Source organism: Silurus aristotelis (genome assembly GCF_946808225.1).
Source record: "Silurus aristotelis genome assembly, chromosome: 22".
Classification (NCBI taxonomy): Eukaryota; Metazoa; Chordata; class Actinopteri; order Siluriformes; family Siluridae; genus Silurus; species Silurus aristotelis.
Genome location: NC_139595.1, coordinates 16,223,356 through 16,251,296, shown reverse-complemented (window position 1 = coordinate 16,251,296; position 27,941 = coordinate 16,223,356). Strand labels below are relative to the sequence as shown.

General features: G+C 43.1%; 1 protein-coding gene and 1 long non-coding RNA gene across 6 annotated transcripts in view; one reads left to right on the top strand and one right to left on the bottom strand.

The window, feature by feature from the left end:
* Positions 1-27,941, bottom strand: part of LOC310717771 — a 339,024-nt gene that overhangs the window by 285,013 nt on the left and 26,070 nt on the right. The window lies entirely within an intron of this gene.
* LOC310717671 (syntaxin-1A) overlaps positions 1-27,941 on the top strand; it is a 94,597-nt gene that overhangs the window by 45,254 nt on the left and 21,402 nt on the right. For all 5 annotated transcript variants that reach the window (XM_083526061.1, XM_083526062.1, XM_083526064.1 and 2 more), the window contains exons 4-6: positions 8,144-8,218; positions 16,900-16,973; positions 18,206-18,314. In XM_083526061.1, coding sequence (XP_083382187.1) covers positions 8,144-8,218; positions 16,900-16,973; positions 18,206-18,314 — 258 coding nt within the window. The remainder of the gene's footprint in view (positions 1-8,143; positions 8,219-16,899; positions 16,974-18,205; positions 18,315-27,941) is intronic.

Below are 27,941 nucleotides of genomic sequence, written 5' to 3'. Positions count from 1 at the left end.
GGATAAAGTTGCGCAAAATGGAGCACTCCTTTAAACGCGAGGTCTGGACAAGGACGTTCAAGTGTCGTTTCGGGTGGAGAGCTGCTCTCGTTTTCCTGCTAAGTGGTCTGTGACTCGATCTCTCAATCTGTCTGCGCTTTAGGGCTAAAACGAAAAAGAAATGGATGAGCCGAGGCATATCCGCAATTGCAATTCAATCCGGCGCTTTCTCGCGTTAGACCTCGGCCAAACAAACCAGCAAACCATCGCGTAGCCATGACAACGCACGCCTAATGAGTGTAATAAGCAAGATTGGAGGTTGACGGTAGGGAATATTTTTATGAAGTGGAATCCCATGGCTGCTTATATTGATGCGGTTATGGAGTTCAGTTACGTTTGAAAAAGCTGCTTTCATTTCGGAACGTGTTAAGAGGTGCGTGTGGTGTTAGGGCTTATTTGCGAGTGCCAGAATGTCTGGTGAGGGTCAATCTTTCTAAGAGCCTTTTGTTGGTATAATTATTAACACAGCTACGTAATATTAAGCATAACCACAAGAATAGCCTTGGCAACCGAAAGAAAACCATAGATTTTTTAAACTGCAAATCCAAAAGCGGAATTAAAGTACAAACACAGGTAGAGGTCAAGCTGTCAATATACACACTGTCCAAGGCAAGGCATTATCAAAAACATAAACAAAACAAGTTAACAACAGTGTTGTGAAACAGAGTAATGTAAAGGGTTGGTAATCATCAGCAGAACAAAGTTAGAGTGAGCGTATACTTTAGGGAACAAATTTCTCACAAAGGTATAGGTATACAAAATCAAAAGGTCAAATCATTGTTTTTGGTTTAAAAAAAGCTGTAGCCCTTGCTGAGACTGGCCAAAGGTCCCCAAAAGGGCAAAGCTGTCATAATATCCTATCCTTGTGAAGACATTTGATACCCACTAAGCCTTAAGATTTGCTTTTTACTTGTTACATGTACATTACAGCACAGTTAAATTCTTTCCTTCGCAAATCCAGCAATGTTAGGAAGCTGGGGTCAAAGCGCAAGGTCAGACATAAAACAGCACCCCTGGAGCACAGAGGGTTGAGGGCCTTGCTCAGATCCAAACCTTATAATCAGTAACCCAGAGCCTTAACTACTTAGCTACCACTTCCCTGATTTAATAATCATGCGCCTATCAACTCCTACTACAACATGCACAAACGTGATACTACCAGTGTGAGGACTTAATTGACATAATTATTGATACAGTCAATAAACACTGCCTATACCTAGATTTTACATTTACCCTGTTGTGTAGACCAGGTAAATGTCCCCAAGAAATGAAAACTGTCCTTGGCAGACCTGTCCTCAGGTTTTAGTGAGTTCAAGGTCCAAGCAAACACCACTGCCTCCAAATCCATCATGGAGTTCAACCCAAAACCTACACAGTTGTGGAAAATGTTATTACAGTGCATTAGTCTCTTGTTGAGACTACGCAAATGTCATCAAGAGGTCAGATTCTCCTCGTCCGATTGTTTCCCTGTTGCAACCCAACCACCCTAATTTCCCAAATCACTACCACAAACACATACACAAGCAAGAGTCTGGTTTTATCTGAAACCTAACCTCATTGACACTTCGATCTACCGAATAGCACTTTCCGCAAACAGGATGCACTTCTGAGGTTGCCATGGCCACCCTGGTCTATTTGGTGGATGGCATGGCATGCCCTCATCATATCTGAGTCATTACAGAGTGTTGAGTCAAACATAAGAGGACACGCCGCCAGCTTTTGCCGCACTAATCAAAGCTCTTCTCCTCTTTGATAGCAGCCTGCTGGCTTTAATGGCAAGGCTGCGTACACACTAGATGCCAGGTCATGATACCCCCATCTCTTTCATATCTTGAATAATTCTCACGGCAAAAAGCTCTGTGACGTCTCTTTTTGGACGTCTGCCATGCCCTGTTTCTCTACCGAGGTCATTAAGGTTTGCTTTATTACCCCCGGGAAAGGAGATTATAGAAAATCAGGGTCGCCGAGCAGAGCTGCGGAGCTCAGATGGTGTTAGGTGTATTGCCTTGGGAGTAAAATATGATGCCAATTTTGTGCCGTTATTGGCTCTACGGCTCTTCCTTTTGAGACCACGAGAGAACAAGAGCACCGTACAGTCAGAGCTCTACACATAAACAGTGTCCTTGTTTGCCAGATTCATACACATACACAGCTAGCGTGGTGTCAGTGGGAGCAGCTGTGGCATTAGTGAGCATGTCAGTCACATCTCATCTCCACTGATGTGAAGTCTGATAATCCCACTTGAGCTGCCTGGAGGAAGCCTTTATCTCAACCAGCGCAGTTTTATCGCGAATATGAGATACGAGCGTGTCCTCGTTTCTGAAATCACCTGTTGCTGTATACATTCTTGAACTTAATTTGGCTGAAATGTAAACTATTACATCTCGATGGACTGCTCTAGTCGTTCTTTTTTCCACATTTTTTACCTTTTTTTTTTTTTAAAGCTCCCCACGTGACGCTACATTAAAATCCCATTTACAAACAATTTTCCTCCATTAAGAGCATTAATTTGTATCCGATCTAATTAGCTTAAGCCTTGCAGAATTTCCTTTGTATACTTTTACTCATTCTGCTTCTTCCGCCCAAGGATATGATTATTATCCCGGCAGATAATACTGTTATCTCACAATTGCGATCAGAATGATCGAAGCAGTGTCTTTTTACATTTATAACGCAGCAAATTGCAACAATTGCAGTTTCTTTGAATATTCATGAAACAACTCAGCTCCTGTTATCTCTTACTGTTAGCGTTACAAACTTGACTGAAAGGAAAAGACAGAGAGAGACATTTCAAACCAAATGAATGCAATGTTGGTTTACAATGTTGGTAAACGCTCGTCCACACGCCTGCTGCCATACACATATACGCTGTATCGTTTATACATTACGGTACTATAAATTGCACTGTTTTGATCAATTATGTACTATAATTTGTTACATTTCTCATCAACTACAGTATACTACCCCATACTGATCGACATTATTAAGGATTCCTGGGTAGGCTAGGCCTTGTTCCGCCTTTTCACAAAAACACCCAAACAGACAAAAACATCATTGACATAGAAAAAACACATTACAGTTTTTGATTCATGGTTTTACATCTGTGCACATCTGAATGCTGAAGGCCAAATTAAATGGCATTTCACTTCACTCCAAAAATCTAGTTTTGTGGACTGTGACTTGAACCTCATTTATTTGAAGATCAATAGAAGATCGACCTTGTAATAAAATACAATCGATGATTATAGTGGTGCGACCACCCCTTTGGACACCCACTTGAATTTTGCAAATAAATACTCAGTCCAGGTGTGTTTACATGCCGAAGACTGAAGTGAATCAGAAGTGATGTGTGAATTTCCAATATTAGTGTCTGAAGTAGCCTTCGAGTCCAACTCCTTTTTTTTTCTAATCACTCCGTCCTTTACATGAGTCTAATCTGGAGTACTCTGGTTGACCTGGGGGCTGCTTCAGGACAACTGGAGATTATTTTTTCCCGAGCGTCACTCAGAGCCGAACTAGAAATTCACTTTGTTAACATCCTCCAGGGCGAGCTACTGATTTTTGGCTCGTACATTATTTATGGACCTCTACATTGTGCTATTTGTGTTAACACCAGAGAACTATTTGCACTACAAGGAAATAAAGCCATAAAGCAAAGACAAGGGCTTGCTGAGGTTGTGTAGGACGATTGGTTTTTGTTATGTAAATCGTATTTGCTTGTTTTATGTTGTCAGCATTAGTATGCATTGTTAGAATTATGCAGGGTCTTTGGATGGACATTTCAGCAGCGTAGCTTAAAGCGGAAATTACATAAAATGAGTAGGATATGATACGATAAGTAGTACATATTTTGATATTTCAGATTTGATTCAATAAAAAGCTATTTTTAGGCCACTCCCACTTTACATTAGAATACAAATAGACAGATAATTTCTGATTGGAGTACACTATAAACATTAAGGGGCATTATGCTTCACTGACTCTCAGTCCTGAAACACACTTTGTATATTTAGAAAAAAAACAAAAACATTTTACCATAAAATATGTTTAAATAAATATTTATTTTATTGGCTAAATAGCTTACTTGGGAGCAATTTTGTGAAACCTTTTTTTCCCCAACAGATATGGTTATAGCAGTTTATTGCCAAGAAAATATTGATGGGATTGTATTATTTTCACAAGTATTGACCATGTAGATATCTGCAACTCGTTTATTTGTGAATTCATTCTGTTCAATTTAGCATACAATACTATCCATGAGCAACACGAACAAGTATATTTAATGATTATGCTGCTGTCACTGATGTCGAATTTGTGAAACTAGTGATTCAGTGATCAATTCAAGTCCCTTATGTTATCATTAATAAAAGAGGAACCTTATCGCCATGTAAGACAGCATAGAGTTACAACAGACAAAGGTCAGATTTGCCTCATGTCTAATCTGCTTGAGATCAGACTCACTGATGAGTTAAATGGATTCACACAAAATTCACACAAACTTGTGGACATGAACAGCTGATGCATTGAAGCAATTTTAAAGGGGTAATTGTTTTAAAAGCTTTTACCAAGAACAGAATGTTTTACCATGACTTGTACAAATCCGCCATTGATTTTTTTGCCAAAGTAACGAGTCCTGAGTGTACGAGTCCTGAGGTCTTGTTCCTGTCCCTGTTTGCATCACGATTTAGATTTGTTTGCCAGTTTTAATTAAATCCAAATAGTCTCCAACTTTGTTGCGTGCGCGTGTGTGTGTGTGTGTGTGTGTGTGTGTGTGTGTGTGTGTGTGTGTGTGTGTGTGTGTGTGTGTGCGTTTGCATGTGCATTCGTGTGCATGTGTATTAAGCCACTTCAAAGCCCAGGCATCCGTTTCTTCCCTGTCTATCGTCCATATTTATCGACCCTCTGCAGCTGTCTTTGAAGACAAGCTCATTCTCTCTATGGAGGCAAAATCCAAACAAAGGCCACTGGCACCTTATGATAGGACAAGAAGCTTGACAGGTACTTTCTGGAACATCTTTCATATCTTGATTTTGTCTGATGCATTGAAAGATGCATGTTTTGAACATCTCACTAACTTCTTATTCCATTATCTGGAATCTTTGTTCGTTGGGGCTCGAATATCATGCTTTAAATTACAATGATTATATGTAGGGATAAATAGTTTTCGTGCTAAACTATACCAGGCGTGTAACACTATGCCACTAACTGTTATCTGTACCTGTATCCGATTAGTGCTACAGATCTTTGTATCTGGATCTGCATAGTCTAGTACAGATGATGATGATTTTTTGGAGAGTTTCTTTTTTTCTCCAAAAACCCATATGTATATCTATCCTGTTTTGTGGGAACTCCATTTATTTTCTTCACAGGTCCCAAAAGAATCGCACTCCTGACTTGTATGCATTGTTCAGTTCTAGTATAATGGCTGTACTGATCTCAGTAAATCCTTCAGTATGCTATACACAGTATAAAACCTGGATGGAGTGCTGGTAATTTTCTTCCTTTTAACGCACACACTTATCTCCTCCGACAGTTTCTGTGCTGTAAGAAATGTCAGCTGGCATTCATAGCCACACACAGATGCTCCAATTATATCATATTGCCACGGTGTGCTACAGCTGAGGCCACTTGCCAAAAGGGGCTTATGGGAGTTTAAGTCAAAAGCTCCTTGCCTTCCTATCAACATTGTACTTGAGAAATATTCGTTTTAGGGGAGTAAGATGGAAACTGACGATGTGTGTACTTAATGGACACGATTAAGAAAAGTCATGTTTAATTGTGATTAAAAATGTATTAAAAAGTAAAGTGCTGGTGAGACCCCTTTATTACCTGGTGTTCAGAAAGGGGATGCTTTTCAACGCAAAACAATATGCAGTCGCAAAATGGAGCTTGTCACCGTTTGATGTGTAGGTGTGAAATGACCAGATGTGATTCAGCTCCATTAGACATGCCAAGTGTAACACTATTCCTCCAACACAACACTGTTTCTAGCCCAAAGATCCAACTGAATTAAAGAATGCTGAATGAGCTGACAGCAGCTAAGCTCTCAGTGTACCATATACATCACTGGGTTTATTCTTGCCTAATTTCACCTCCTGCATCACCTCTTTATTATCTTCATGATCACCAGTCTAAACCAGAAGATTCATACTTGTAGACTACATTGGTGGTCCTATAGTAAAGTGTATTTTTATTTTCTGAGACGTTTGTCAGGTTCTAGTTACTTTACTGAATTGATCTGGCTTATGTCAGTTTCTCCATGTCATATAGCTGTCAAACTATTTGAGTAAATTTTGTCCGTCATTTTTGTGTGAGGAAATCACACTTAGCTTTTAAGGTTAAGCCCTTATTTCTGTCACAGAAACATCTAATAGGTTTTCCCAGACTGCCACACATATGTCTGTTCTTGTTGAGGCACACTCCAAGCTAAATCTCCCATGTGGAATATTTAACAACAGAAATGAAATGACGCTAAACGGTAATAGTTTGTTATATAAAATGTGGATTTATCATTTGCTACTGTTTACTATATTTACTATATTTGAAACATCGCTTTTCATCACAGTACTACATCTTAAAAAGTCATATATTCATTTGCATTTCTAAAGAAATTCTGAAGAATCCTTTCAGCACTGAATTCAGAATTCTGGTTTCCTTACTTTGTCTCTCATTGTGTGTCTCAATCTATTTCTGTCTCAGTGCATCTCTCTCACTTCTTGTTCCTGTTTTCTCTATCAGTTAGCTGAAAGTTGATTAATGGGTTGGCTCCCTTCTGTTTGAACAGTCTCTTTAACTCTGTCTCTTATATAACACGCCCGTGTCATCTACAAGCTTCCAGCCTGACCCCATCCTTCTGTTAGCTTCTCTGCTCCTGTCTCGTTCCTCAGTGAAAGAGAAATGGAGCAAATGATAAAATTATTCCGGGTTAAATAAACGGAGGGAAAACGCAACATTGTATATAGTCTGAGAGTCTTAGAATTGATAGATCACGAAAAGACAGTGCAGGGATAGAAAGATTTGAGGGGAAAAAAAACAAGCGAGTAGATAACAGAGACAGATGGTTAGTGGCATCTCTGATGTTTCTGCTCAGTATGGCACACCATGGGGCTAAAGGTTTGTATGTAAGTGTGTGTACACACACATATATACACATATAAATGCACATATGTCATAACCATCACTGCCATCTATTCATGTTGTAACTTCATTACTGCCATTTATTTTGATGGCAGTGACATTTGCTGCCATTTATACATATGGCAGTGGCATTTACTGCCATCTATTCACATGATAGCTTCATTACTGCCATTTATTCATATGGCATTGACATTTACTGGCATCTGTTCAAATGACAAATGTGTTGCTGCCATCTCTATTCTAATGGCATTTTTATTACTGCTATCCAGTCATATTATCCAATATTTTTCCCCCACATCAATTCATACTGTATGTTAACTTCATACCTGCTTTCTATTTTTTTGATGGCTTCATTGCTGCCTTCTGTTTATAAAGCATGTTTATTGCTGCCATTTATTTATTTATTTAGCAGCCTTAATACTGCCTTCTATTGATATAGCAGTTTTGTTACTGCCATCTACTCATATGGCAGTATAAAGGTTTAACAGTAGTCAGTTAACTAATATAAGTTATACTGCACAAATAAGTCAATAAAAATACAAATAATATCGTTAATAAGGTTAATATATAAACAAGTTTATAACTGTTTATAAATAGTTTATGAATAATTATAACTGTTGACTTTTTCCATGGTAATGCTAGCTATCCACCTTGCCAAAGCTTTCTTAGCAAGATTTTTGAAAGTGTAATATTTTTAAGAAAAGTTTATAAATTAAATCTAGTTTAGTAAAGATGTTTTAAGTCAAATGTTTAAAAAAATTATTTAATCAAATACCCAGGTTTTAATAATATTCTTTTTGCCTGACATGGTTTCTAAGCAATTTTTAAGTTATTCGTATAGAAGTGCATAATATTGACTCTTAATGTTATTGGTTATGGACTGCACGAATGTCTTTCTCAATTCGATAGATCATGTTAATTAATCTAACTTGCTCTTTTTTAATTTTTGCTTTGTTTTTCCCCACAGAAACAAAAGCAGATCTGGAGGAGCTGATGACAGACATCAAGAAGCTGGCTAACAAAGTGCGCTCCAAGTTAAAGAGTAAGTTGTTGCACTGCAGATCTAATAATAATAATAATAATAAAAAACACTCAGTTTCCCATAAAGAAGAGTAAATAAATCCTGTGCTGAACCGGAGACATACGAGACATCAGAACGCTTTTCTGCTGGAACTGATCGAGACGCTGCTCTTATTGTTGCTGTGATAGCTGTGACTAACGACCGATGAATAGTTAAGGTGATGGTAGAGGCTCAGCATTTCAAAACATTTGACTCTATAGCTTCCACGGCACAGCTGCAGCCGTATAAAAGCCTAATAAATGAGATGATTGGTGGAGGGAGAGAGACGCACATTGGAGTTGCAGTGGATGAAAGATGGCATGAACCACATGGGGATATTTTCCCTGCTCTTTCGGATTAGGTTTATTAGACCAGTCAAACAGACAGAAATTTGCACACACACATACACACACATACACACACACACACACAGTCTGTGCAGCTATACTACTTCCTGTTGTGCTCTTCTGTTGTTATTCTGAGAAAGTACAAGTCTGTGTTTGCACAGTTGGTGTCAGTTATTCTGACTTGTTAGCAAAGGGATTCATCTCGTTTCACACTTTGCGTGTCTCAAATGTTTTCAGCTTTTTCCTTTGAACGAATTAACTTGAAATAATATTGTATATATACCGATTTACCCCGATATATAGCATTAAGATTTCCCCTCACTTCAACTAAAAAGGCTGTTCCAGACTCACAGTTGCCTTGTGCACAGAACACGAACACATGTTTTGGGAAAATCTTGGGTGAACCATAATCTCAACCCAACTGAATTCTGGAACATCAACTGAACCCCAGACCTCCTCACCTTATATCAATGATTGATCGTATTAATACTCTTGTGAGCGAAGTAACACAAGAGTCCACAGCCAAAATCTAGTGTAAGGGGGGGGCAAAACAAAGAATTTTGGAACTGTGGTGCCTTTGGACAAAAGAAAAATAGAGCCAGTCATTATAAAGCAGTAGTCACCATGCAATGACAGGATTTCTCGACTGAGATCATTTGATTTTGATGTATAGTATATATCAGTTGTTCTTCTTCGACAAAATTGTTTTGTATCTTAGTCCTTATTTCTTTGATATCTTTTATTTAGCAAGTAAAAAAAAAAAATAAAGATATACCACACCCTGCATTTTATAAACCGTTAACTGTTCAATCAAAAAGTCATAGCGAGGCGCTGCAATTGCACATTAATTAAAGTGTCCTTGTATTCGTTATTGTGCCATCACGTCTCTGCTTCATTATAAAGATTTATTCACATTTGTCCTGTCAGTTGAACTCTTAGCGTAAACCCACTCACCTCATTTCCACGACTGTAAGTCAAAAACACGCATGTAACATGAATGAACACTTCTGGTGTTGAAAAAAAGGTTTCCATGGGAGCTTGTTAATGGATGTTGAAGATGAAGAGTAACAGCATGGTCTATGTATGGGTTAAATAAAGAATAAAAAGAAAAAATTATGTGGTATAGCTGAAGTAGCTGTTTAGATGTTTTAAAAAATAGTGGTTTTAAGAAAAAAAAAAAAAGGGACTTCTTAATGTTTTTTCAAGTAGGTATAAGGTGAAAAACAAGCTTTTTTTTCTTGTCACATGTACGTTTAAGAACAGTGAAATTCTTTCTTCGCATATCCCAGAGATGTTAGGAATCTGGGGTCAGAGCCCAGAGCCATAATACAGCGCCCCTAGATCACAGAGGGTGATGGGGCCTTGCTCAAGGGCCCAAAAGTGGCAACCCAAAACCTTGACCACTGAGCTACCACCTCCCCTGTACAGTTGGTTTATAACTATACTTAAAATAAGTAATAATAATCATTAAAACTACTGTAATTTCCGGACTATATATAACCCATATATAAGCCGCACCCACTGAAGTTTACAAATATTTTTATTTTGAACATAAATAAGCCGCACCTGTCTATAAGCCGCACCTGTCTACACTAATGAACTTTACACAGGCTTTAACGAAAGACAGGTTACACACGGTGTAACGGGTGAAATATGTTGCGCTTCCTTTAGGAGCATAGCGGTATTTTGGGAATTGCCTGTCACTGCATTTTCCGGTATTACTGCATGTGTGCAAGACAAGGAATATTCCCTTATTATTTTCTAATATAGTTCTAAGTTTCTTTGAATAACCCGTAACGCTGTTGCCAAGAATAATAAAAAAGCATGAGTTTTGGAAACCTGTCTGTGCTTATATGATTTCTGTTGCAACTGGAGTTAGCGAGCTCTCCCTTCACGCAGACTCAACGCGTTACAACGGCTTGTATCTAAACAGTAGCCGACCAAGAAAGTCATTGTTCACTGTCTTCCTCCTTCCTTTCACAACTATTTCTCTCGGGAGTTTATCTTTTGGCATCGTTGTCGTTTGAAAAAAAAAATTTTTCTCCCGATGCCGTGCAGCTCAGAACACAGGTGAGGTGCGTTTTTCCGTTTCCGTTCGGAAATTTCATTGGTCTAATGTTATGGGGTTCAGTTTTTTGGCTTGAAGTTTGTGAAACCTGGAAAAACCCAGGAAAAATTCATAAATTAGCCGCTTCGTTGTTTAAGCCACGGGGTTCAAAACGTGGGGAAAAAGTAGCGGCTTATAGTCCGAAAAATACGGTACATTAGCACTTGATCACAAACTCATTGTATTATTGAAAGTAATAAGAAAACAAATATGGAGCTCCCAGCCAAACATCACAGCCTCTTGAAGGGTTTGCAGACTCCATTTTGAGAAACGCAGACAACGTAGAGTTGAGAAACTCTACTGTGCATGTCAGAATTGTTTTTTTTTTTTGTTTTGTTTTTTACTGTCACTTCACTTCTCTGTCAGCTGTCACAAATTGAAATCTTCTCAGTCATGTGTTCGCATGAGATTTAGAGGAGCTGTACTTGTGTGACTGAAGGTCCTCCTACATTAAAGACAGTAAACACCAGGGTTAACAATTAACAAAAATGTTTCATTTTTGTCAGGCGTAAGTGAGCGAGGCGGAAGCCGAGGCACAGCAAACAGACTTTAATGCACACTAAACAAAAGCAAACGTAGAAAACATAGAACACACTCAGAGTCCAAACACAAACAATAACGGACAACGGAGTGGTGTGAGTGAGGCGTTTATATAGCTGTGAGGGTGATGAGGAACAGGTGTGTGGAATCAGTATGATGGCGAAGCGCTCCGGGCGAGCGGGCGCGCACCGGAGAAGAAGCAGGGTGATCCCTGACACCGCCCCCTCCCCCAGGGGCGGCACCAGACGCCCTGAACCTACGCCGCGGTCTGCCCCTCGACCGAGGCGCCGGGCAGCGAGGATGAGCCGCGTGGAACTCCACCAGCAACGTCGGGTCCAGAATGTCCTGCCGGGCCACCCAAGACCGTTCCTCCGGGCCAAACCCCTCCCAGTCCACCAGATACTCGAGGCGACCCCGGCGCCGTCTGGACTCCAGGATCTCTCTGACCACGTAGACCCCGGGCTGGTCCACGATCTCCGGCTGGTCGGGCGCTACGGGGCCACCTGGAGGGCGAGAGACAGAAGAGGCACACGGTTTTAACAGGGACACGTGGAATGTGGGATGGATACGATACCTCGGCGGCAGTGCGAGCCGGTAGGACACTGCGCTGATCTGGTCGGTGATCCGGAAGGGCCCTATGAACCGGGGGCTCAGTTTGCGACAGGGCAGCTTGAGTTTCAGGTCCTTGGTGGACAGCCACACCAGGTCCCCAGGACGGTAGCGGGGGGCGTCCAGCCGCCGTGCGTCAGCGTGTCGGCGGGTGTTGCGGAGGGCTCGACGCAGCTGGGTGTGTGCTGACTCCCAGACTCGACTGCTCTCTCGGAACCAGTAGTCGACGGAGGGTACGCTGCTGGGCTCGTCCGACCAAGGGAACAGGGGTGGCTGAAACCCCAGCACGCACTGGAACGGGGTGAGCCCAGTGGAGTCCTGACGTAGCGAGTTCTGGGCGTATTCGGCCCAGGGCAGGAACCCACTCCAGTCCTCTTGATCCTGGCCGCAATAGGTTCTCAGGTAGCGACTCAACTCCTGGATCTTTCGCGCCACCAGGCCGTTGGATTGGGGGTGGTATCCCGAAGTGATGTTTACCGAGACGCCCAGGAGTCGGAAGAAAGCCCTCCAGACCCGAGATGCGAACTCTGGGCCCCGGTCCGACACGACCTCCTCCGGGAGACCGAAGTTCCGGAAGACGTGATGGAACAAAGCCTCCGCCGTCTCGAGTGCAGTGGGGAGCCCCTTCATGGGGATGAATCGGCAGGCCTTAAAGAAGCGATCTACCACCACCAGAATGCAGGTGTGGCCCTCTGACCGGGGGAGATCCGTCACAAAGTCAATCCCCAGGTGCGACCAGGGACGCTGAGGGACGGGGAGCGGCATCAGCTTTCCCACCGGCAGGTGGCGTGGGACCTTGGACATTGCCCAGGTCGGACATTCCTCCACGAGGCGCCTTACTTCTCGGGTCAGGCCGGGCCACCAGTACTTAGTCTGGAGGATCTGGATGGTTCGCTTCTCCCCTGGATGGCCGGTGCCTGGTCCCTCGTGAACAGATCTAAAGAGATGGTGCCGGCACGAGGCAGGAACGAAGGTGCGTCCAGCTGGGCACCCGGCCGGAACCGCCGCCCGGCGAGCAGCGGAGGCAATCTCTTGGTCGACCTCCCAGACGATTGGCCCCAGGATGAGTGCGGGGGGGAGGATGGGCTCAGGCTCGCCAGGCTCGTCCGGCCCGTATATCCGGGAAAGGGCGTCAGCCTTGCCGTTCAGGGTCCCGGCTCGATAGGTGATCTGGAAGCGGAACCGTGTGAAGAACAGCGCCCAGCGTGCCTGTCGGGGGTTTAGCCTCCGAGCCTCCCGTAGGTATTGGAGGTTTTTGTGGTCGGTAACCACCGTGAACGGGTGTTCGGCTCCCTCAAGCCAGTGTCTCCATTCCTCTAGGGCCAGCTTGATGCCCAGGAGCATGAGTGGGGCAGTGATCCTGCTGTAGCCCTGGATGAACCGGCGATAGAAGTTGGCGAACCCTAGAAAGCGCTAGAGCTCCCTGATAGACTCGGAACCGGCCACTCCTTCACCGCCCTTACCTTTCCACTCTCCATCTGGAAACCCTCCGCACTGATAATGAAGCCCAAGAAGTGGATGGTAGGGCGGTGGAACTCGCACTTCGAGAGGTTCAGGTAGAGATGCTGTGAACGAAGTACTTTAAGCACCGCTCGCACGTGCCGCCGGTGTTCCTCCAGATCCCGGGAATAGATCAGTATATCGTCGATGTTGACCATGACGAATCTCTAGAGGAAAGGCCGGAATACTTCGTTCATGAACCCCTGGAAGACGCGGGAGAGATGGAGAGGCCGTATGGCATGACCCGGTACTCATAGTGGCCCGAGGGGGTGATGAAGGCTGTTTTCCACTCATCCCCCTTCCTGATGCGCACCAGGTTGTAGGCGCTCCGGAGGTCAAGTTAGGAGAACACCCGCGCCTCCCTCAAGTCCTCCAGAGCTGCGGGCACGAGTGGGAGGGGGTAAGGAAGAGGTGCGATCTGCGAGTTTAGCTGCAGTAGTCAATGCAGGGCCGCAGACCTCCATCCTTCTTTCCCACAAAGAAAAAGCTCGACGCAGCAGGGGAGGAAGAGTGCGTGATGAACCCCTGACGAAGCGCCTGTTGCACGTACTCCTCCATGGCTTGGCGCTCAGGAACGGACAGGGGATACACACGACCCTTGGGTAGCTTTGCCCCGGGCAGTCCCAAGGTCGGTGAGGAGGGAGACGGGTGGCGACCTGCGCGCTGAACACATCACCATACGACCTATACTCTCTCGGGATCTCCACAGGGGTTGCGGTTGTGGCTTCCTCCACACGAGTGGCTCTGATCACGGCTCCAGGGGTTCGCGTGGGGAGATGTGAGAGGCAGTGTGCCTTACAGCGGGGACTCCACTCCAGGATGTCACAGGGGTCCCAAGAGCATCTAGGCCGGTGTTTCTGCAGCCAGGGCCTCCCCAGGATCACACTGACTGTGGATCTTTCCAAGACCAGGAACCGGATCACCTCTCGATGGAATAGCCCCACTTGTAGAGTCACCTCCGGCGTGCAGTACTTCACCCACCCCTCACCCAGCGGCCTTCCCTGGATGGTTTGGATGGCTAGATCCTGGGAGCCCCGTTCTCGGCGGAGGCTTAGTCGGTCGAGGCAGGCCTGGGAGATGAAGTTCCCTGCTGAGCCGGAATCGACTAGGGCATGCACAGAGATGGAGAGAGTGGGGGGTTATGAGAGACACTGCGAGTTTAGGGAGAGAGGAGATGTCGGTGGGTAACTCGACAGTACTCACCGCGGCACGAGCAGGGCGTGTGGGGCACTGCGAGATGGAATGCCCCGAGGTTCCGCAGTACAAGCATCCTCCGGCTGCGAGCCGGCGATTCCTCTCCCTTCTGGACAGCCTTTGTGATCCTAGCTGCATCGGCTCGCCCTCCGGGGCAGCAGATGTACCTTGTGGAGAGCTCGGTGGGTGTGGAGTGAGATCCTCCACCGCTAGGCGCTGAGAGAGCCCGATCGATTTCTGGATGAAGCTCTCCAACCCCACCGAATCCTCATGAATGGCCATTGCCTGCCGTATCTCCGGTTTCAAACCCATCCGATACACTCCCAGTAGCGCTGACTCGTTCCAGCCACTAGATGCCGCCAGGGTGCGAAAACGGAGGCTGTAATCGGTGATTCTTTCGTTTCCCTGACGTAACCTGAGCAGCTGGTCAGCTGTGGTGAAAGTCCCGGAGGCGGCGCAGAAGACTTCCAGGAAGTGTTCGGTGAACCGGGCGTATGAGTGCGTCACCGGGCCGGCCGCTTTCCACAGCGATTGTGCCCATGCCAGCGCTCTCCCGGAGAGGAGGGAGATGAAAAACGCCACCTTCGACCGCTCCGTAGGAAAACGCTGTGGTTGCATCTCGATGTAGAGATTCACCTGTAACAGGAAGCATTCTGATGCCTTTCCGGAAAACGCGGCCGGAAGCGCCATGGGGCTGCTGGTGAGCGCGGGGGGGTTTTGCTGAGCCGCCGCGGATGGGAAGGCGGCTTGGAGCGCGGCGATGAGATCTTGTACCGCCGAAGACTCGCGACTGCCTGATCCTTCATCGCGAGGTAAGCGCGGGGCAAAGATCTCGAGGTTTTCCTTCCTTTTCTCTCTTTCTTTCCTTTCGGTCCGTTATTCTGTCAGGCGTAAGTGAGCGAGGCGGAAGCCGAGGCACAGCAAACAGACTTTAATGCACACTAAACAAAGCAAACGTAGAAAACATAGAACACACTCAGAGTCCAAACACAAACAATAACGGACAACGGAGTGGTGTGAGTGAGGCGTTTATATAGCTGTGAGGGTGATGAGGAACAGGTGTGTGAAATCAGTATGATGGCGAAGCGCTCCGGGCGGGCGGGGCGTGCACCGGAGAAGAAGCAGGGTGATTCCTGACAATTTTATTTGAGTTTGACTTTTTGTGGAAATGATGAACATGGATATGAACAAGAAATTTTTCAGAACATCAACTGAAACAATATCTTATAAAAAACAGGCCAAGGTTTGTGTCGTATGTTCTTTTATTTAATAATGAAGTAATATCTGTAGAACCATGAGAGAGATAGAGTCCGACCTTGTGCCTGAAAATCGTTTTATTTTATTTTAGTTGTTGCTCTTGTGCAGTAAATACGTCTATTTTTAATTTTGTTTTATATGGAGTCCCGCAAAATATTTTATTCTCCCGCAACCCGCACACACACACACGAGTATTTTACCGCCCGCAACTGCATTTACCCATCAAATACTATAATACAGGTCTCTGCTGTGTACTGCGTCAGCTATATATGTTTGAAATGGCAATAAAAGCTGATTGACTTTCTTGACTCTTGACACTGAAGTCTTCTTCCTAAATTCCTGAAATTACTTCCCACCCTTATCATCAATTTTCTTTCAGTGAATAAAGTTCTGTTTCATTAACATAAAGTATCTGCAAAATAAGTGCATGTGCAAATCAATCAAGATGTTCAATCAGAATCAAGAACTCGACAGCACAGCAATACCAGAGCTTTCCCAAGGTCCCGCTTTTCTGTAACATTGTGCACTAGTGGTCTTCCACACAGCTGTCTCATGTGAAGAAAGACAAACCTGAGAACACGAAGAGGTCAGGACCTTTGATGCTGGTCATTTGAAGAGATGGCATTTGAGTTATGTACAAGCTTATAGGACCTGTCAAACTTGTATAGAGCCACCTACGTTTTAGGAACAAGCAACATAGCAAACGTATAACATTCTCATACACGTACACACACACACACACACACACACACACACACACACTTGTAAGAACAAGACACAAATTTACAAATCTAAAGACAAGGAAGTCTCATCCACCATCTTGTCATTGGTTTATTACACTATTGTGTACAGCTGTTCTGTGTTTGCTTCAACATTAACAAAAAAGCAGTCAGGCATACTAATATCTAATACTTTATTACCTTTAATGAAGATACCATTATGTTTCCTTTAGAGGTGGAAAGAGTAATAAAATATTTTGTAAAAGTATTGTTACTTCAATAAAAATTTACTTAAGTACAAGCAAACCGGCAAAATCCAGATTAGTATATATATATATATATATAATGTCATATAGCTAATACTGACTGTGTGGTAATTATTTGTCTCAGGTATCCAGCAGACCATCGAGCAAGAGGAAGGACAGAACAGGTCTTCAGCTGATTTGAGGATACGGAAGACACAAGTTAGTGAGCTAATATGTTCATTATTTTTTCTTTAATAATACTTGAATAGAATAAGACAAAATTGTACAGAATTTGTACAATTGTACAATTGGCTTTGGATGTAGAGGCATGACATTTTCGCTTCACTTGGAGACCCAAACTTGTTCCAGCATGACATTGCATCTGTGCACAAAGCCAGCTCCATGAAGATATGGTTTACATAGGTTGGAGTGGAAGATCTCCTGCTGTAGGGTCCGAACTTAACCCTACTGAACATCTTTTGGATGAATTGGAATGCTGACTGTACCCCAGACCCCCTGACCTCACCTATATCAGTACCTGAGCTTATTAATACCCATGTGGCTGAATGAACACAAATCTTCAGAAGCACACTCTAAAATCCAGTGAAACACCTTCCCAGGAGAGTGGTGTTATTAAAGAGGACTAAATGTGCAATAGTATGTTCATAACGCACATCTTACAGTCATGTGTCCACAAATCTTTGAACATATAGTGTATGTGACAAAAGACAATAATAATTATGATAATGAAAAATAACAATGAAAACCAAATCAAACATGCAAATTAATTTTTCAGTTTTTACTATTTAATGTGTCACCATGAAAACAATAGTGACTCAGCTTTCAATTTCAAAATTATATAATCAAGATAATCTCATTCTATTTGAAATCCACATGCTTAATATTCCCGATAGTATCGTAATGAAACTTGTGCTTATAATGAAATGTACTAAATTTTTAAACCATCTTATTAAACCGTGAAATTGCTACACATATTTCACTGCTTCATCAATAAAATATGAAGCTTCTTTTCATGTAAAATTGTAATAGTATATCACGTATATGTCAGTGGTATGGCACTGTATAGACCTTGCTAGTTGAAGAGAAAATAAAAAGCAGGCAAAGTTCTAAGAAAAAAGTGAAAAAAACAAAATAAACAAACACGTAATTGCTCAAAAACACACAAAACCACACACATGCCTCTGCATGGTCAGCTCTTTCTTTCGCAGCTCTCATCTTGTCTTTTTCTCACTGGAAACGAGTACACTTATGAATAAAACTGTGTACAGGTGTGTGACCATTATGACTCAGTTCCATCATCTTTACCCTCCTTCAAAAATTGACCACACCCTCGCTTTCTGAAGGGATTAAAAAACATTTTCACTTTCATGAAAATATACAGCATCAGGTTACATTTTAACCCGTTCATTGTCTTCCTGGTCTTTTTCCAGCACTCCACTCTGTCACGCAAATTCGTGGAGGTGATGTCGGAGTACAATGCAACACAATCGAGTTACAGGGAGCGCTGCAAGGGCCGGATCCAGAGACAGTTAGAGATCAGTAAGTGCACAAACTTACACACATCAACACACCCGCACACACCCTGAATGACAATAAATATTTACTACAGATAAGTAGATACTTTAAGGCAAGAGAAAAAGTTTACATTTTAAGGTTTTTATTTATCTCTTAGTATCCTGTATTAGTATCTTCTGTATTTGTTTTTTCTACATCATGCAATAGCATGTCTGTCTGTCTGTCTGTCTGTCTGTCTGTCTGTCTGTCTGTCTGTCTGTCTGTCTGTCTGTCTGTCTGTCTGTCTGTCTTTCACCAAAATTCTAACACATCACAATTTCTATGGTTTGTCCATGGAAGTGGATTAGTAGCCTTGTATATGTGGTGTGAGATCTTATTAAGCTAAATATAATAATAATAATAATAATAATAATAATAATAATAATAATAATAATAATAATAATAATAATAGGAGGAAGAATCTTCTTCTTCTTCTTTCGGCTGCTCCCATTAGGGGTCGCCACAGCGGATCATCCGTCTCCATACCACCCTGTCCTCTATATCTGCCTCTTTTAAACCAACTACCTGCATGTCTTCCCTCACCACATCCATGAACCTCCTCCTTGGCCTTCCTCTTTTCCTCCTACCTGGTGGCTCCAACTTCAGCATTTTTCTACCAATATAATTCATGTCCCTTCTCTGCACATGTCCAAACCATCTCAATCTCGCCTCCCTCAACTTGTCACCAAAACATCCTACATGTGCTGTCCCTCTAATAAACTCATTTCTAATCTTGTCCATCCTCGTGACTCCCAACGAAAACCTCAACATCTTCAGCTCTGCTACCTCCAGCTCCACCTCCTGTTTTTTACTCAATGCCACTGTCTCTAATCCATACAACATCGCAGGTCTCACCACAGTCCTATAAACTTTCCCTTTCATTCTTGCAGATACTCTTCTATCACAAATCACTCCTGTCACTCTTCTCCACCCACTCCACCCTGCCTGCACTCTTTTCTTTACTTCCCTAACACACTCTCCATTACTTTGCACTGTTGACCCCAGGTACCTGAACTCCTCCACCTTCTCCACCTCTTCTCCCTGCAACCGCACCCCTCCACTGCCCTCCCTCTCATTCACACACATGTACTCTGTCTTACTCCTACTGACTTTCATTCCCCTTCTCTCCAGCGCATATCTCAACCTCTCCAGGCTCTTCTCAACCTGCTCTCTACTCTCACCACAAATCACAATATCATCTGCAAACATCATAGTCCAGGGAGACTCCTGTCTGACCTCGTCCGTCAACCTGTCCATCACCACTGCAAACAGGAAAGGGCTCAGGGCCGATCCTTGATGCAGTCCAACCTTCACCCTGAACAAGTCTGTCGTACCTACTGCACACTTTACTGCCGTCACACTGTCCTCATACATGTCCTGCACCACCCTCACATACTTCTCTGACACACCTGACTTCCTCATACAATACCACAACTCCTCTCTCGGCACCCTGTCGTACGCTTTCTCTAAATCCACAAATACACAATGCAGCTCCTTCTGTCCTTCTCTATACTTCTCCATCAACATCCTCAAAGCAAATAAGGCATCTGTGGTGCTCTTCCTCGGCATGAAACCATACTGTTGCTCACAGATGGTCACCTCTTCTCTCAGCCTGGCTTCCACTACTCTTTCCCATAACTTCATGGTGTGACTGATCAACTTAATTCCCCTGTAGTTACTGCAGGTCTGCACATCTCCCTTATGCTTAAAGATCGGTACCAGCACACTCCTTCTCCATTCCTCAGGCATCCTCTCCCCTTCCAGAATCCTGTTAAACAATCTGGTTAAAAACTCCACTGCCATCTCTCCTAAACATCTCCACGCTTCTACCGGTATGTCATCTGGTCCAACCGACTTTCCATTCTTCATCCTCTTAATCGCTGCTCTCACTTCCTCCTTACTAATCCTATCTACATCCTGCTTCACCAACTCCACATCCTCCAACCTTCTCTCTCTCTGATTTTCCTCATTCATCAGCTGCTCAAAATACTCCCTCCATCTTCTCAACACACTCTCCTCACTAGTCAACACATTTCCCTCTCCATCCTTTATTGCTCTAACTTGCAGTACATCCTTCCCAGCTCGGTCCCTCTGCTTGGCCAATCGGTATAAATCCTTTTCTCCTTCCTTAGTGTCCAACCTCTTATACAGTTCCTCATATGCCTTTTCCTTGGCTTTCGCCACATCCCTTTTAACCTGCTGCCGCATCTCCTTGTACTCCTGCCTACTCTTCTCATCACTCTGTCGATCCCACTTCTGTTTTGCCAATCTCTTTCCCCTAATGCTTTCCTGCACTTCCTCATTCCACCACCACGTCTCCTTGTCTTGCTTTCTATTTCCAGATGTCACACCAAGTACTTTTCTAGCTGCCTCCCTCATCACTCCTGCAGTAGTTGCCCAATCATCCGGCACCTCTTCACCACCACCAAGCCCCTGTCTGACCTCTTCCCTGAACCTCACACTACACTCTTCCTCCTTCAGTTTCCACCATCTTATTCTTCTTTCAAACCTTACTTTCCTCCTCTTCTTCTTCGCCTCCAAAACCATCCTACAGACCACCATCCGATGCTGTCTAGCTACACTGTCCCCTGCCAACACCTTACAGTCTCCAATCTCCTTCAGGTTGCATCTCCTACACAGAAGATAATCCACCTGTGTGCACCTTCCTCCACTCTTATACGTCACCCTATGATCCTCCTTCTTCTTAAAATACGTGTTCACCACTGCCATTTCCATCCTTTTAGCAAAATCTACCACCATCTGCCCTTCCACATTCCTCTCCTTAAAACCATACCTACCCATCACCTCCTCATCACCTCTGTTCCCTTCACCTACATGCCCATTAAAGTCTGCCCCAATCACCAATCGTTCTTTCCTAGGTACACCATCTACCACTTCATCTAATTCACTCCAGAATCTTTCTTTCTCCTCCATCTCACAGCCAACTTGTGGAGCATAGGCACTGATGACATTTATCATCATCCCTTCAACTTCCACCTTCACGATCATCACCCTATCAGAAACTCTCTTCACCTCCACTACACTCTTACTGTACGCTTCCTTCAGAATCACCCCTACACCATTTCTCTTCCCATCCACACCATGATAAAACAGTTTAAACCCACCTCCAATGTTCCTGGCCTTACTCCCTTTCCACTTGGTCTCCTGAACACACAACACATCTACCTTTCTCCTCTCCATCATATCAGCTATCTCTCTCCCTTTACCCGTCATAGTACCAACATTTAAAGTACCAACCCGAACCTCTACTCTCCTACACTTCTCCTTTTCCTGCCGTCTCTGTAGACGTCTTCCTCCTCTCCTTCTCCTCCTTCGGCCAACAGTAGCCCAATTTCCACCGGTACCCTGTCGGCTAACGATACCTGTGGCGGTCGTTGTTAACCCGGGCCTCGACCGATCCGGTATGAAATTCTCATTTGTGATCCGCATATTTGATTTGGCACATGTTTTACGCTGGATGCCCTTCCTAACGCAACCCTCCCCATTTACCCGGGCTTGGGACCGGCACTAAGAGTACACTGGCTTGTGCCCCCCTAATGGCTGGGTTATAGGAGGAAGAATAATCTATTGAAAATGCAATAATGATGGGACATAAATATTGTAGGGTCACATTATTTATTTTTAATTATTGAGCAATAAGTATTTTTGGGAAAGTAATTTTACTGACAATTCCAAGTTACACTAGATCTAGAGGTTCTACTAGTTTTGTAGAGCAGCAGGGTGCACTATGGTTGCACTGGGTATTTAGACCTCCAGCTGTTATAGGATCTTGTGGTGTCCTTCATTTTTGAGCCTCTATTATCACTTAGATTTTACCCTATACATTCTTCCTTTAGCTCATTTATTTAATTATAAATGTAACCGTTTTAAAGTGTAACGTTTTTTTTTCATTAGTGTGCTGATGACACACAACTCAGTCTTTTACTTGCCCATAATTAATTTTCCACTCTGCTGGACTGCATTGAAAACAAACATTTGTCACAGATGACTTTTTACAAAAAAAAAAATCAGAAGTACTTGTAATTATTAGGAGTTAATTATCAGTTAAGGGCAGTAATTAAGTCACAAATTTAGGAATTACATTGAAACAAATATAGTTGCACTGTTACAAAAACTATAAAAAAAAAAAAAATATTATCACTTCAAATACAGATTTCTCCAAAGTACATGATCTCTTTCCTACTGACAATGACCAACACACCTTTTTTTTATTATTATTTTTTATTTCATGCACATTATATGGATATTTGTGGACACTTAATCATAACAAGTCAAGTCAAGTCAAGTTTATTTGTATAGCGCTTTTCACAACAGACATTGTCTCAAAGCAGCTTTACAGAAAACAACAGTGAAGGTGAATGGTGTGCGTTTGTCCCTGATGAGCAAGCCGTGGCGACAGTGGCAAGGAAAAACTCCCTTAGATGATATGAGGAAGAAACCTTGAGAGGAACCAGACTCAAAGGGGAACCCATCCTCATATGGGTGACATCAAGAGTTTGGTCATAAATCTTTCAACAATACAGAACAATTTGTGATCATCATAGATCCAGCATCAGCTTCTCCATGCCAGGGCCTTTAAACACTCGGCATCTACTTCTCCATGATCATCCATAGGTCCATAATCTTCACGAGGTGGGACGTGACTGGAGCTGGCCAAACCTCAGGATGCCTCGGGATGGGGAGAGAAAGAGAAGCAGTGGAGAGGAATTAGTGTAGCTGCTGTTCATGATATTAACAGCACAAGTTGATAATTTCTATAAACTATTCTTGTGTCCCGCGACTCAGCCTTGTCATTAGGTAGCATATCTCGATGAGAATATTCAAAGCATTATACATTTTAATAAGAGGCAGTGACCCAGTGAATCACACCACAGTGGCACGCTGAAACCCGGACCTTCTCCATACCGCCATGTTAATGAACCCTGCTTGGGTTCATTGATCATCTTACACACACTAAGAGCTCGAAATACAAAGCTGAGCTGGTGAGAAAAAAGCTTTAGGTGAGTACTTGTAGGTTTTTGTTTGTCTTAGCTTGTATGTTTCAGATCTTCATCAGGAGTGAGCTCAGTGATGAGGATAAACTGGTTGCTTTTTGTTCTTTGAAGGTCTACACCTTATCAGGACGAGCGACTGCGTCATCAGTCTAGAAAATTGTTATCGTAGTAAATGACGAGGAAAGATGATGAGAAATAAAATCTTGTGACTTTAATATTCACCCAATCATATTTTTATTTTTTTTGTATAATGCACAGATCCCTCTGGCATTTTAAATTATATTCCAGCCAGTTTGCATTTCTACAGACAGCAAAAGACTCCAGCAAGCACACAATTACGACGATTCGGGGGTTTATAACAAAGCAACTCGATTACACACTGGAGCTCTCATCCCTTAGAGCAACTTCATTTAAAATGCCTTAGCGGTGACGCACGGATTTAATGGATCTTAAAGTAATAGAGATCCATTATGCCAAGCCAAGGTGGATGCATTTGAATATATTTTCAGAGCATTTCTAGGAAGTACTGGAAATCCTACGCAATATAAATGCATTATTCGGGATCGGACATATAATAGCTTCTAAGCAGAAATGAATCCGACATGGTATTCATATTTTATTTCTTTTTTTAAAAGCTTGCCAGATTGCCAGGTTCTTAGGGCATCGGATTGAGTTTGAAACTAGAGGTGCGCATCTGGACTGGTCTTTTCGCTGAACTGGTTTTTACTCTTATGTGTTTACATGGAGGTGTAATTAAGCATTTGAATTGGAATCTTTCAGGACAAAGTAAGGCCATGCAGGGATCTTTAGTGAATGCCTGGGTTTGGTTTGTGGTTTGCATTTTCTAATTGAGACCACTTAGAAGTGATGTAGCTAAGGTTGACGAAATGTCACCATTTTGACATTTAAACCACAGGGATTTCCAGTATTCTCTGGGTGAAGGGTTTATATGTAAATATATACAGTGAGGAAAATAAGTATTTGAACACCCTACTATTTTGCAAGTTCTCCCACTTAGAAATCATGGAGGGGTCTGAAATTGTCATCGTAGGTGCATGTCCACTGTGAGAAACATAATCTAAAAAAAATATCCAGAAATCACAATATTCATTCATTTTCTCCCGCTTATCCGTAATTCGGGTCGCGGGGGCAGCAGTCTAAGCAGGCCCCTGCCTTCGACTGCTGCCCAATCCTCACAGCACCGTCCCTTACGGTCCCTCCTGCAGGTGGTGAGCCCACGGGAAGGCGGCCCCACATCACTCCGACGTCACGGACCTTGATATTTTCCTCGTAAGGGACCCCCGGAGCATAGAGGGTTAAGGGCCTTGCTCAAGAGTGGCAGCCTGGCGATACCGGGGCTTGAACCCCAGACCTTCCGATCGGCAACCCAGCGCCTTAACCGCTGGAGCCACCACTCCCCAAAAAAAAAATCACAATATATGATTTTTAAACTATTTATTTGTATGACACAGCTGCAAATACAGTGAGGAAAATAAGTATTTAAACACCCTGCTATTTTGCAAGTTCTCTTACTTAGAAATCATGGAGGGGTCTGAAATTGTCATCGTAGGTGCATGTCCACTGTGAGAGACATAATCTAAAAAGAAAAATCCAGAAATCACAATATATGATTTTTAAACTATTTATTTCTATGATAAAGCTGCAAATAAGTATTTGAACACCTGTCTATCAGCTAGAATTCTGACCCTCAAAGACCTGTTAGTCTGCCTTTAAAATGTCCACCTCCACTACATTTATTATCCTAAATTAGTTGCACCTTTTTGAGGTTGTTAGCTGCATAAAGAGACACCTGTCCACCCCATACAATCAATAAGAATCCAACTACTAACATGGCCAAGACCAAAGAGCTGTCCAAAGACACTAGAGACAAAATTGTACACCTCCACAAGGCTGGAAAGGGCTACGGGGAAATTGCCAATCAGCTTGGTGAAAAAAGGTCCACTGTTGGAGCAATCATTAGAAAATGGAAGAAGCTAAACATGACTGTCAATCTCCCTCGGACTGGGGCTTCATGCAAGATCTCACCTCGTGGGGCCTCAATGATCCTAAGGAAGGTGAGAAATCAGCCCAGAACAACATGGGAGGAGCTGGTCAATGACCTGAAAAGAGCTGGGACCACCGTTTCCAAGGTTACTGTTGGTAATACACTCAGACGTCATGGTTTGAAATCATGCATGGCACTGAAGGTTCCCCTGCTTAAACCAGCACATGTCCAGGCACGTCTTAAGTTTGCCAATGACCATTTGGATGATCCAGAGGAGTCATGGGAGAAAGTCATGTGGTCAGATGAGACCAAAATAGAACTTTTGGGTCATAATTCCACTAAACGTGTTTGGAGGAAGAAGAATGATGAGTACCATCCCAAGAACACCATCCCTACTGTGAAGCTTGGGGGTGGTAGCATCATGCTTTGGGGGTGTTTTTCTGCACATGGGACAGGGCGACTGCACTGTATTAAGGAGAGGATGACCGGGGCCATGTATAGCGAGATTTTGGGGAACAACCTCCTTCCCTCAGTTAGAGCATTGAAGATGAGTCGAGGCTGGGTCTTCCAACATGACAATGACCCGAAGCACACAGCCAGGATAACCAAGGAGTGGCTCTGTAAGAAGCATATCAAGGTTCTGGCATGGCCTAGCCAGTCTTCAGACCTAAACCCAATAGAGAATCTTTGGAGGGAGCTGAAACTCCGTGTTTCCCAGCGACAGGCCAGAATCCTGACTGATCTAGAGAAGATCTGTGTGGAGGAGTGGGCCAAAATCCCTCCTGCAGTGTGTGCAAACCTGGTGAAAAACTACAGGAAACGTTTGACCTCTGTAATTGCAAACAAAGGCTACTGTACCAAATATTAACATTGACTTTCTCAGGTGTTCAAATACTTATTTGCAGCTGTATCATACAAAAAATAGTTAAAAAATGATACATTGTGATTTCTGGATTTTTTTTTTTTAGATTATGTCTCTCACAGTGGACATGCACCTACGATGACAATTTCAGACCCCTCCATGATTTCTAAGTGGGAGAACTTGCAAAATAGCAGGGTGTTCAAATACTTATTTTCCTCACTGTACATCCAAATAAAGTATATATATTACCTTAATGGTCGTCTGGAACACTTTATTTAGATTTAAATAGGAATCCAGGTGCAAATATAGATCTTTTTTTAGGGACATTGCATCATTTACTTGATATGCAATAGACATTGTATGTCTATGTATGTTATATGTTATAAATAGACACTTCTAATAATATTTCTTGCAACTAAAAGGTTGTGGGGCAAAGTGTAAAAGATGTTGAAAGTGCATCCAAACATTTTAACGATATGGCTGAATTACCAGTCAGGTTCCCCTGCTTGACATCACCATAGCAACACACTAATGTTCTCATGCCTTTTTTAAGCAGATGAATGTCAAGCCAGTAAATTGTGTGTGTCTTTTTTTTGTGTGTGTGTGCACTGGGGTTTATGCGGTGTACATGTACGTGTGTACCATGTATGGAATTGTATTTGCAATGAATTTCATTGACTTGATATTTTCTTTAATCTTTTGAGATGACGCTTTCACACATTGACCACAATGCCTCTCACCTACCTGCTGATAGTAGACTCAATGGGATCTCAAAACAGAGATGCTTCTAGCTCTCTTTACTGCTATCTCATTTGTACAATCAGAAAGGATTAGCATCCAAAGCGTCACCTTTTATGCTGAAACTGGCCTTGTGTCATTCTCTATTTGTCCAAGACATGATGTGAAAGCATCAGTTGACCACTTAAGGAATTAAGGATTAAGCACCAATTAAGGAATTAGCACCAGCCACATAGCTGCAATCACAGTTATGTCAATATAAACATATTTATCGAATGTAGAGCTTACGTTATTATTGCATTATTGGTTTTGTCATGACCTCATCTAAGATGTGTAAATCTGAGAGACAATTAATTTTCTGTTTCAAATCTGACCCTTAACTGCTTTCTGGCTAGTGCTTAGCATAGAAGTGTGTCAGAGTGAATGTATCTGAATGTACACGTGCATCCTCCAGTGTGGGCAGGCCGCCTTCGCCTGGCTGCTTAACAGCTTTTTTTTCTCCGGCACTAATTGCTGCTCATTTGCTCGTCTTCACAGTCGTGAGGCCTCTCCACCTCTGCATATTCTGCATCTCATCCCACAAATCCTATTCTCCTCCCTCCATGCCGTCCCACACAGGATTCTTCCCTCCTAATTATGGAGCATCCCACATGCACGGCTGCTGTTCTTTAATGGTCATGTTTAGCCTTTATCAACCCCCCACCAACCCCCGACACACTTAAACTATCACGCTTTGCTAGTCGCATTCACTTATTATACAAGCACCTCACGCATCACCTTTCACTTCAAACGCTGTTACACGTCCTCTTTACCACATTCGCATGTCATTATCCAGTGCATTGTGTGTAATTGCTCGGCTGATGCTAGACAACAGTTGTTCAGTCATATTTAGCGACTTAAGATGATAACGAGTCTGGAGGTGGTCTAATGGAGCTGCACTTTGCCTAATAGAACCTTCCATCCACTCCTTTGTGTCTTTACAATCTCTGAGG